This window comes from Varroa destructor, unplaced genomic scaffold (assembly GCF_002443255.2).
Source record: "Varroa destructor unplaced genomic scaffold, Vdes_3.0 BEIS01000001.1, whole genome shotgun sequence".
Taxonomy (NCBI): domain Eukaryota; kingdom Metazoa; phylum Arthropoda; class Arachnida; order Mesostigmata; family Varroidae; genus Varroa; species Varroa destructor.
The window spans coordinates 57,751,534-57,763,353 of NW_019211454.1; the positions used below are offsets into that span (position 1 = coordinate 57,751,534).

Consider the following 11,820-nt stretch of genomic DNA (forward strand, 5'->3'; position numbering starts at 1 on the left):
GGGACGGTTAACTTTAGTCAATCAACGGAAACAGATCTCTTCTTCGAAGTCTCGTGATCAGGCCAAACGTTTGTCCACTTACAAAGTTATAGCAAAAAGGCTATTAGTTTTAACGATTACTTTGTTCTCATTTAAATTAGCCATGGCATATGATAGTGTGCTTCCACAAAACACGATCATGAATCTTGTGCGACCATGAACTCCGGCGTACCATTCTGTCATATACGCAATTGATACCTTTAACTTTTTTCTAGCACGGCGGCAATAGGCAGACATGGGTAGATGTTGCATTTTTTCAAAGGAAAAGAGTGAGCCAGAAGTTTCCTCGATCCCTGTACTAAATGTCATGAATGGCTTGTAGTAGCGCGCACGCAGTAAAGCCACGATCTCTCAAACTAAAATCCAACATATAAGAGAGGTCGCTTTGGTTAATAAACCTTCGACATTGTGCTGATCCGGTCACTTGCCACTCTACAAGTTTCTGTCCATTTGTGCTATAACTCAAAGTTTATCAGCCTATAAATAGATTTTCATCAGCTATTTGTAGGCTATGTTAACAGGGTTTACATAGTGCGGGTTCGGATCGTAGGTCAATACTTCTAGTCAGGAGATGTTTTGATTTGTCTACAAGGAAAGCATGCAACGTCCTTGCCAAATAAACACATTTCAGTAATATGTAGCGTCCTTTGCTATATGGCAGTGATTCGTATATCCGCCGATGACGAATTCATTTTATCTAGCTACAAATCATAAGCCTTCCGCGGACAAGTTTCAACAACACAATACATCCACAATAACGCTTCGCACACATTCAGTTTGTGTGAGTGCTTACCGTACAACAGTCATGGTCATCTAGCATTATTTGATCTGATTCGTCTGCCAATTCTGAGATTTTCTACGCCTACTCATCGGTTTTCTACAATCACCGAGGGTAAAGGCTAACCCACATCATCAGGAGTGTAGTTCCTTCAAAATAAGCATCTTTTTGCCATTTAAGCATTCGCAGTCCCCAAGCTAAGGGGGCGCGCTGAGGAACGAAGCATCCATTCAATAGATTATCTAAACTAGGTATATTAACCGAACATCAGCTCCCGTCTGTAAGCCGCTATAGCTAACCGTGACAGGATTCAATTATACAAAATAAATATAGCCGAACATTCAGTTTAACTGAACCTGCACAAAGCAAGCGGACGCTTAGTCGTTTAGGCTTTCCTTAATTCGTGACTTTTTCTCTGCTCGTATCTACGTGTGAGTAAACATTCCGCGCGGGCGTCCTGGGCTCAAGTACTATATGAAGATATGATAAGTTTATTCAACTTCGTTTGGCAGTTAATTGGCCACCTGAGAACTATAGTTAGTTGGACGCTGTCCTTTTGTTAGCAGTAACGCTTTTCCCACGAAGTGTACTCCACACGCCATATATCAGCAATGAGCTAACCATTTCAAAGGAGTGACTCCTGTAACGTTGTCCTTTCCCCACTCAATGGGAGTCTGGCGCCTTGGTGACATCGCGGCTTCACGAACAGGCAAGCAGACTAACGGGCTGGCGTCGAAACGGATAGTCGGAAACGCAGAGTTCCTTTCGGCCTTTTCCCACCCAAACCCGTGGGCTGGTGTTGGAGCGAAGCCAACAACTCCCTAGAATGGAAATTGAGGCGACCTGTTATTCCCTAGCTAGGGAACTGGCAGGCACAAAGTATTATTGGCTTTACTTGAGTTCTGGCTGCTTTCACCAAAACCCTGTTAGCTGAAGTCTATTAAGTAAATTTCTAAGCAGCTATCATAGAAACAACGTACTTATTGCCTAATCTTCTTGCGATGGCATTGGTTTATTTCGATCTTTGAAATTTTAGCTAACACACCGTCGATAGAAGACAGTGGTTAAATGATTTTCGATATCCGCGTGACGCAGACAGGAGGGTCGATACTTTCCCGTACAAATGATATTTCCGGTACCAAATAGGAGAATCAGAAACGGCACAGTGACAACTTCAGGTCTTTATATGAAGTGGTGCAAATAGTTTCATTTAGGCCACTAGAATTGTTCTCGGCTGTATCACACATTTTCAGCTTCTAACAATCAATTACCAACGCAGTAGTGCCTCAAGCATGTAAACTCGGAAGTCATTGTAAGTGGGCTTGGAACAATAAGAGGGTCACCACTACGGGACCCTGTTGGATTTTACCAACGTGGCCAGCTTTCACATGGTGCAAGAACGTGCTGTTAGTGCAGCTAAATTCGATTTGTTCTGGAATGGATGCCGATTCAAACAAGCTGTCCCGATGGGACCACATTGAACGTGACGAATATAAAGAAGTTCTGCTAGACTTCGGTTAGTATGAGTTATGCAGAAGCAGTGCTCACGCGTCAGAAAACGTCTACGTTCCGTTAGAAGAGCTTGTCGATTTTATTCAATTGTAGTACATTCAGCTAGTGTCCCTTTCCAGGCATTTTCTTGAGTCATAACGAATAGTGCTTAGTGGTACTATGATTGTACAGAAATGCAATATAGCAAATATTAGAACAAAGCCAATGTCAATTGGCGTGTGCTGTGTTTAGTAGCTGAATAAAGCTCAGTTAGTTAAACGAATCAACACGAGAAATTATAATAATTGTTGGCTGTGAAGCTCTTAACAACGGAAGTTTAGAAATGCAAATACTAAGCTTTCTACAATAGGAAAAAACCGTGTTCGCACATTGTGGGCGCTAACGCTTATGTGGCAAGCTTTTGGTCGCTGGCGGGCATGATAATGTCTCGAGACATTGGCTGGAGGACCTCAGCCATTGGCTTTTACAAATAAACATGCATAGCTCCGTTATTTTGTATACCATAAGCGGATAATGTAAAGCAGGATTCATATTATAATTTCTCTTCCTAAAATCATCACGACGCTCCTCCAGTATTGTATTGCCGCTTCCGTTGGACTGATTGAAAATAGAAAATTGCATAGATCAGGTAGACAAAGGCCGCATAAAGATTTTCTCCTAGCAAACATCTCAGCGATCAAAGTTCAGTAATTGTTATTGATAGCGAAACTTTGGAATATGATAATAACAATAATTTAGTTAAAGATGGGAGGTCTACTTGTTGTTGTTTCATGACGTTCAAAAGATAGGGCATTCATTATTGCTGGCGCAAATTTTCGAAAATCTACACACAACCTGGTATTAGCCGTTCGTATTAGATCTGGAATACCTCTTGCTTAAATTACTGCATTACAGATAGAGGATACGTCTACAATAACGCTTACACTTATATATGATTCCTTCTATTTTCAGACAGGTCAAATCTCGAGCCAATAACATCAAGGTTATAATTATATCATATAGATTCTATGTGACGTTGTTCTTAGACGCTGAGGGGACGACTTTTTTGTACTGGTTATTTCTAACGTGTGACCGATTTTCTGCTTTTTCATACAGTGGAAAAAGACATAGGAAGCGCGAAAGGCCGTCGGGCTGTAATACGAAGTCTGTTCATGTTGCTATGGCTGCCGTTATTTGCTTTGACGACATTTGCCTCACTGGCACTATACCAACCGGATGTGTCCCTTTGGATCCTTGACCATCCGACCATTGCAAATGCGTCATTGTAAGTTTCACCTAAGGTAATTCCATCTTTTATAGCAAAGAGATAATTTGGCAATGCCTAGACCACTTAAAATTAGATAAAGAGCGCCTAGAGCTCGATTTAGAGATCTTGGATTACAGAAGCAGGTCTTCTTGACAATAAAGTTGTAACATATCTATCTACTAAGCCTGTTGTGGACACGTGACTTGGTCTAGCTTGAAAATCCCCCAATAGTACCGAAAGGTTGGTGCCCACTAAGTTTCACACTTGAGAGCTACGGTGGACAAACGTGCTTCGATGCGCCAGGCAGTCTATAGGCAAATTTTCCTAACGTTCTTAAGAAAGCTCGAAACCAGGCGTAGGCGTGCTTCATTTCGCGCCGGCAGAGATCAGCCGTCTGCTGACGTATCGTTTACGGACATTAACGGACGTAGAACTCGAACTTTTGTTTAAGTTACACCAGCAAACCGTTCATGTAGTGCAATTGAGTTTTTCGGAATTTGCCTTTCGAAACCGGTTTTAACGTATATCTCGTTATACTTTCGATTTAGCATAGTCATGCCGCTACTACATTTTCTGCTGATTTTTTGTCCGCCCGTCAAGACGTCGACACCACTTACCTTGCTGGTATTGGCCGTATTCATTCTGGATTTCGCCTATGTCGAAGCCGCGCTATCCGTTATTTACGAAACATACTGCGCATTCATGACCAACTGTAAGTCAACGTACATGTGGGTGCCTAAAGAGCTGACGTTGGAAGTTCTTCGAATTGCACGAGCTTGTTTTAGTTTTTACACTTAACAAAACTTCTATCGTTAGCTTTCTAGATAATGCCTAAGGTTGGAAAAATGTGTATACAGTCTGTTGCTCTATCTGCTGCTTTTAATAGTGATAAGAAATTGCGCCTTGATGCCGAAACTGTTCATAGATAAGCACTAGATTTTGTTTTGTCTAAAACTAGCTTACCTTCCGCTTCGATCCATTAACACTGACTTTTTCATTATTGTTTCTGCTATTTAAAGTGATCTGCCTATTGACGTGCACTCAGATCGTCATTCTGTCGATGACTCTGTTGGACCTGACCACGGCACTGGGGGTGCTCATCATTTTCTCAGGCCACATTATTAACTACGTCGTTGTGGCTGCCGCAGTGACAGCGTCTATAGTAGACAAAGCCATTACAGGTGGGGCAGTTCTTTTCTCTGCTATGGTAATGGTTTACAAAGTGCGAATTATCATTGCCGACCTAGCACCGGAACACTTCATCTGAAAAGTAGCTCGGCGATCGGTTAGGTCAGTACTAGCTCGCAATTCACTACGACTGCCGATTCCATTTGATAACGTACAGCGTACGATCGATAACAGACGGGCGAGGCTTACACAAGAATATTTTGTCTAAATATCCTTGTCGATTTTGATACGGTTTATCGCATGCTTCGTTCCAGCACCGCAAACCTGTATCTTGCACACTTAACCACTACCGACGGACCGGTTATTCTCCATATTGTTACGAGCAAATATAATAACCTCAAATGTTGGAAGCAGAGCGTCGATTTTATGTCACAACCCATAATGCAGGTCGTGTTACCATCACCATATTTGATCTTATCCATTTCTTGGACATCGTCTATCTACCTACTCGTTTGATCTGAGACAGAATGGGAAAAACAATTACATTCATCGAAGGTAGATTCCTGCAAAGAAATAGAGCATCAACTGCATAATTAACCTCCTTACACACGTTTGACAACAACAACAACACCACTTCCTACACCCGGGACATGGGCTTCATTATATTCGATGAATTGGAACCTGTAGTCATGTAAGTCAGTAAACACCACTCCAATAGAAGAAGGATACTAAACTTAACATTGCAAGTATTATGATGCCCAGTACTGGGCCGCTGTGAAGCGAAATCCTTTACGATACATCTCAAACGTCCTTTTCGTAGGAACAAGCAATCCAAAGTAGCAGGGTTATTATCATTATTATGTATTTTATTTTAATAGCTTGAACGCGTGCCAAATAGGTGTCTCCCGGACCTGGTTTTTCCAGCGCACTCTGACAAAGTGATCATGCGCAGGAACGGCAATACCTTTACAGGCAGTCTTTCCGCTCTGAACTGGCAGTTCCGATTTTCCATTCGGAATAGCGCAGTACTTAGGAGGAACTCATGTGTGGAAACACCAAATGCTCCCTTTAAGAGTTAGCCACTTCGCTATGTGCCGGGATTCACAGGATCAAAAAGCAGAGCAACTTCCCTTCCGGTCGAGGTTTCGGATGTTGTACAAGACTTGAAAAGCTTTTAGCTTAATAGAAGTCGAGCAGTAAAGTATCTTAAATAATGGATTGTCGTTAAGTTATGCCAGATGAAGGCAGAGTATCACGAGGATTTGTCTTCTTATATCCTAGTGGTCACCACATGAGCCGCGTATATGGTTTACCGAATATCTCTCACAGAAAATTCGTATGTTAATTTTTAATTGTATTGCCGAGTTGTACTGAACCAGGTTGATGACAATATTTCTAAAAAATACGAGGATCGTATCTCGGTATGACCTGGTCGTGAATGTTGTGTTTATCCGATCTCAACCGAAGTTAAAATCGGGAATGTTGGATTGAAGCCTGAACAAAGATAACTGAGAAGGTCGAGTATAGTTTATAAAAACTTTGTAACCTAGTATAAATCAATATTGACAAATTAATTTAGAGAAACAGAACAATATGATCTAACTGCACGATACAGTGTTTCCTAAAAGGCAGTTCTTGCAAAGAAGTGGCTACATAATAAATCTGTCTCTTTGTGAGATTATCGTTTGCGTATTGAACAAATACTAGGAACCTGCAGGCCTATGTTATAAAAAAAAAAAACAGTGATACTCGTATATAAACAGTTGAACGAACGCAATACTCGGACTGTTGAGTTTGTGGTAGAAACCAGACTACGGGCACAGGGCACTGCATGAAATGTCAACTTTTGATCTTATTTATTTATTATTATTTTTATTTATTTGACTGTTTTTTTCTTTCAATATAAAAAAATTCAGAAAAAAAAGTCACAGAGAGTACCGAAAAAGATATTACTAGACTAGGGCTAGGATAGCTTTTGCAGATAAGCTGTGAAGATTTGCATTAACTTGTAACGTGACGAATAATACTTCATCCGTACAGTTTAGTAATGGTTGACGCATCCAAAAAAAAATAACTTTTACTTATAATACGACGCCGTAGTCGTTCTACTGCTTTGAGTTGATCATAGTAGAATTTGCTCAATGGCTAGAGACAATCTTGTGCGATTTTCCTAAGGCAGAAAGATAGGTCGTTAGTATCTTTTATTTAACACACCTTTATTATTGACGTCAGAAGCTGTGCTTCGAAAATCACAAAAATTCTGGATATATTGCATTGTTATCCTCGGTATATATACATGAACTGTGTACTCTTTTGAGAGTTATGAAGAGGTAAAAGTTCGTAAAGGGGCCAGAGCCTTTTGGTGTTTCAAACTACTATTCGAAAGAAAAATGAAGTATGCACAAGGTTCCGATGAATACTATCATTGATTAATGCTATTTAGATTTTATAGTCATCATGAATACACGAGCATCTGTATTTTCCGCTAATAAATGGCTAGAATTTAAAAAAAACTTGATGGTTTAGCTTTTGGACTTTTGAACCATATATACGTGAAGCTCTTTAGGCGTTTGATCATAGAATTAGCTTAGTTAGAACTACAGAGAAGATTAAATCACAGGCGTACACCATCTAGCTCAAAGCTTAAGTTACCTTCTTCTACGTAATAAGCTTCCCACACCAATTTATCAAGGAGTTTTTAGTTAGTTAGGGTCCTAACGTTAGCGAACATAAACAATGATCCCATCGACGGAATACTTAACTTAAAGGTTAGCACAAGGGTGAGTAGCTGGACTTTACCGTATATTTTACGCAAAACAATGCTCAAAATCGCGTATTACTGTGCATCGGTATTTATTCGAGTTGTATAAAGTTTGAAACTATGGGCCACTTATGGATCTAGATGTTCCGAAAATTTACAATGTATCACTAGAAATCAACTAATTCGAATTATAAAAAACGAAAATTCCAAATCGCCGCGTTTTACAGTATCGCCCAAAACTTCATTTATTCCTAATTAACATTAAAGCCGATGGAAAAGTAGCACTTAGAGGTAATCTCCTAATACGAACCTTATTCAATCTATTGTAAAACATGTGTAGTGATTCACGTACTCGTCTGACTTTCCGACAAAAGACTGAAAAACCACCTGATCCGGCCATCTTGGCACGTCTAGTAAACATTAGGTGCCCTGTCGAATACTGACATTTTATTAATTTTATAATAATAATTATTATTATTGTGATTCAAAAAACAGTAACGCTTCTTTTAGTTATCTGTTTGCCTAGTAACACGCTAAGCTTTGTGTCGTTCTAGCTCCTAAATAAATGAGGATTTTGGTTTTCCCTCTGCGACTGCTGTTAAATATTGCTTTGGGCGGCAGCCATTACAATTGCTCCCTGTCAGCGTGGTTGCGCTGTTATAGTCAAAGGCCGAACGACGCGCGTCCACAGAGCATCTCTAAGTAAGGCCAAACAGATAACAACAGCCTGAAGCGACCTTCGTCAGGTACGGGGGTTTGAGGCGGTCCGAGCATTAAGGCATTTCGAGGGTCGATTAGGCTAGCTGGACTGAACTGCGGGGCAAGTCAAAGTTAACGGTTAAAAAAAACTATCTGTTTGTGTGCATAAAGCTTCGTAACTTTATCATACCCAACGATACAAAGTACGACCAGACGCACGCGAGCGAACAGAAATCAGTGAATACACGTAGCATGATTAGAATAGAAATTTACTCGTTATTGCGTATGTTTGTCTGTTTATACGTGCTCACTACTTGAAAGTACTGTATAAAACACCTGAACCAGTCGTTGAACATATGTACCCAGAAAGTGTTCAAATATGATCGTCATAGCGGTGAGACTAACGCTATCTGTAGTAGTACTATATATGCATCCTATGGATGATTTCCCTGTATAGTAGTTATTGTTAAGTCCGTCCGTTACGAAGCGGCTAACGTCGTTCGATGCTGCGTTCGCTTCATGTCCATGGCTATACGAAAATATGTGTAATAGAATAGTAGACAAGATCAGCAGTCGATAATGTCATAGTGTCACCTAAGGCCTGCCCTTAGCATTTCTTATGCTTTCGTTTTTCTGGCGTTATTTTGTTATCAACCGTTTGTAGAATCTGCATATAATATCCTGTCGATATCTAATGGTATATATGACTAGCAGAACGATTACGACCGCGGCTGCCATCAGTCGGAGAAGGCACAGGCGGCAAGGGGTTTGTTTGAGTGCCGTCTTCTTGCTCCCGGGACGACGGTCGCTGCTGCTGCTACCGCGATCGCCGCTGCTGTTTGCAAAGACGCGCCCAGTACGTCTTTGCCTGACGATTTTCGGTCCGCTTATGGCAATACCGCCATTTCACTCCTGTTTTTCCTTGCTATGCCTCGACCCGTCTTTTCAGCGAATCGCGTTTTTGTCCTTTGATCTAACGCCACAAAATTGTCAGTCTTTCATTACGTTACGTTCATTTCGTTAAGTTACGATCTTGTCATTATGGCTTGTGTAGCTATTTTCTGGAAGTTTTGCCGATTTAAAATGTGCTTTAATAGGCTTATTTTTTAGGTTAAACATGCTGACCTTCTTAGAAGGCAATTACCTGTATTTGTTTCGGTCACCGTGCAAGGCAGATTTTAGGTCTGAAAGTTCAAAATTGTATTGAAGGACCGTAATAAAGCAGTTTACGTTAGTCACTCGTTCATTCGCCTTCTATCGAGTATTTTTTTATGAAACAGAAAGAGATTTGCAAACCTCTTAGGCCATAGTTCTCATGTTTTCATTGGAAAAAAGTTTCTTCACCTTAAATGGAATATAGGTCACATATAATATGATATATTCCTTCTTAACTTGAGCCTTAGGGAAAATATGATAGGACGTTCAATTGAGAAAAGTGAGTACTTGAATCATCATCATTCATCTTAGAAAGCGCTCTAATCACGGAAGGCAAAAGTTTAACGAATGGCGATGCAGTACCGGTACCGATTCATGATATACACCTTATTTATACGTTTGATGTAATATCTTTCCGTGAGATACCTCGTGTCCACCTTACCATGCGTTTCCAACTATTTTTTTATTATATATTATATTTTTTATATATTTTATATATTATATATTATATTTTTTGCTGAATTGAATGGAATAACACATGCATATGTACACATTTTTTGGATTTCCTGTACATCTACTTTTTGTCTGAGAAGAACATTTTTTGCCGACGAATTACACTAAACAAAGTAGACTATAATGTTCATGCAGGTTAATTTACAAAATTACCTAAGAAATTTACACAAGATATTTGTTATACTACACGTAAATCTAAGAAAGGTAAAACTAATGATTTCATAACTTGTTAGTATTGACCATTTTTTTCGTGTCAAATCTCCACTTTATCCTAGTTTATGTCAACATTGGTAATAAAAGCTTTACTTAATCCTAAGAAAACAAGCGACAGACATTCAACTTTGTTGGACGATTATTTACGACGTTCAGAAAAACTCATTGGCGTAAGTCTAGCGAATCGTCCGTTCGATGTCGCACGAAAATCGTCAGTATCGTCCTTCACATTGCACACCGTCATCTGCGGGCTTAGGACACGAAAGGTCCGTTCTTGTGACAGCTACGCATCTATCTCGGACCTTCCCTGACGGTTCGACAAGGCCTGGGTATTTTCCGAATTTCCTTTCAGTCCAGAAAACGGCATAATCACACATCGACAGATCGAGCTAAGCGCACCATTTCGCTTCCCGCTCCTCCAAACGAACGTAGCGTTCGGTGCCGCCCAAGCCCTTCGTTAAGTATTAGGCGCCAACTTGTCTAGCAGCCTCTCTCGCCCCCGAGGAGCAGAGATGAACTCGTTGTTCAGGGAGTGTAAGGACCTCGACGAGCCCACCGACCTACGCAGTCACGCCTAATCCAGAGGTGCGCGGATCTAACGCAATGTATACTGCGTAAACGGTTCTGAAATAGCGGCGAAAAGCTCGATGGCCTTACGTTAGAACAGGATATAGGTTTGACCGGTGGAGTTTCGTCCAAAACGATCATCTAAGAGGTTAAGATCGAACTCGCGCATCCCCCAAGTCGACTTCTGGGCGAGCAAAGCAAGCATCGTTGGTCTGGCAAATCGCTATCCACCGCAGATTCCCCACCAAACGGAGAGACCAAAACGTTTTCTTTTCGAGCGTGAAACTGAAACGACAAAGTCAGTATACGTTCGGCATTATGCGCGGTGCGTTATATTGTCATTCCTTAGATGCTGGCAAACTTTCCTTCTTTGCTATACATGACACTAATGACAATAACTATATGTAGCTATCTGGGGCCTACCTGCAATCTAAATTTAATCTTAATAATTGTCTCTTTTGTACAATAATTGTGATTGTATTGGTACTTGCAAATACTATTTAGTAAAAGGTCGAGGTCCAGTTGTTCCAGGTTAACTAGACGAAGTGAAAAAATCAAGTTAGTTAGCAAGTTGTAAACTTACGCACAAATACAGGTAACTTTTTTTTTTAATTTTTATTTAAAGAAAAAAATTAGACTTTGGCCTTAATTATTGTTAACTTGTTGTCGAACCAATATATGAACTTCAACATCACGAGGCTTAATTCGCATGATACCTTTTGATCTTAATACCCGGGAGCAAAATAATTAATTAGCAAGGATAAAAAAATTCGTCCTAATATTAACGTAATTGAGTATAAAGTAAAGCGTAGTAAATTTTTTAAGTTACGTCCATTACTACGCCTCTGTCACGGTGTAAGCAGGAGACCAGTTTAGTTTTAGTAATTATATACAATATGTATCTTATTGCCTGGGTATATTTGTCCATTAATCTAGTTTAGTATTCAATCAGTGTAAAAAATTCTGTTCGAAACGTAACACAGATTTTTACTTGCAGCCCTCTCTGCAAGTATTTGCACATAAATGCTAGAATATATAAGAAGTTGAGAGCCTTCATCAATCAATGCGGACTGCCTGGGTATTACACCTAAGACATCATTTATACGAATGAACTTGAATTAAGGAGTAGCAAATTTACCCCAAAAAAAACCGAGATCTTCGATCATAAGCTACTTTTTCGTTCTGTAACCTACTTATGGTTGAACTATA

General features: G+C 40.1%; 1 protein-coding gene across 2 annotated transcripts; it reads left to right on the forward strand.

Moving 5' to 3' along the window:
* The first annotated feature begins 1,672 nt into the window (after positions 1-1,672).
* Positions 1,673-7,340, forward strand: LOC111252028 (uncharacterized). Of its 2 annotated transcripts, none has more exons than XM_086976053.1 (4): positions 1,673-2,333; positions 3,425-3,593; positions 4,129-4,287; positions 4,595-4,844. In XM_086976053.1, the coding sequence occupies exons 1-4, from the start codon at positions 2,255-2,257 to the stop codon at positions 4,698-4,700; spliced, it is 513 nt and encodes a 170-aa protein (XP_086832179.1). In that variant the 5' UTR covers positions 1,673-2,254; the 3' UTR covers positions 4,701-4,844. The 2 variants fall into 2 exon arrangements, with proteins under 2 accessions (XP_086832179.1, XP_022665084.1); XM_022809349.2 differs by having other exon boundaries at positions 1,678-2,333; positions 4,124-4,287; positions 4,595-7,340.
* The last annotated feature ends 4,480 nt before the right edge of the window (positions 7,341-11,820 follow it).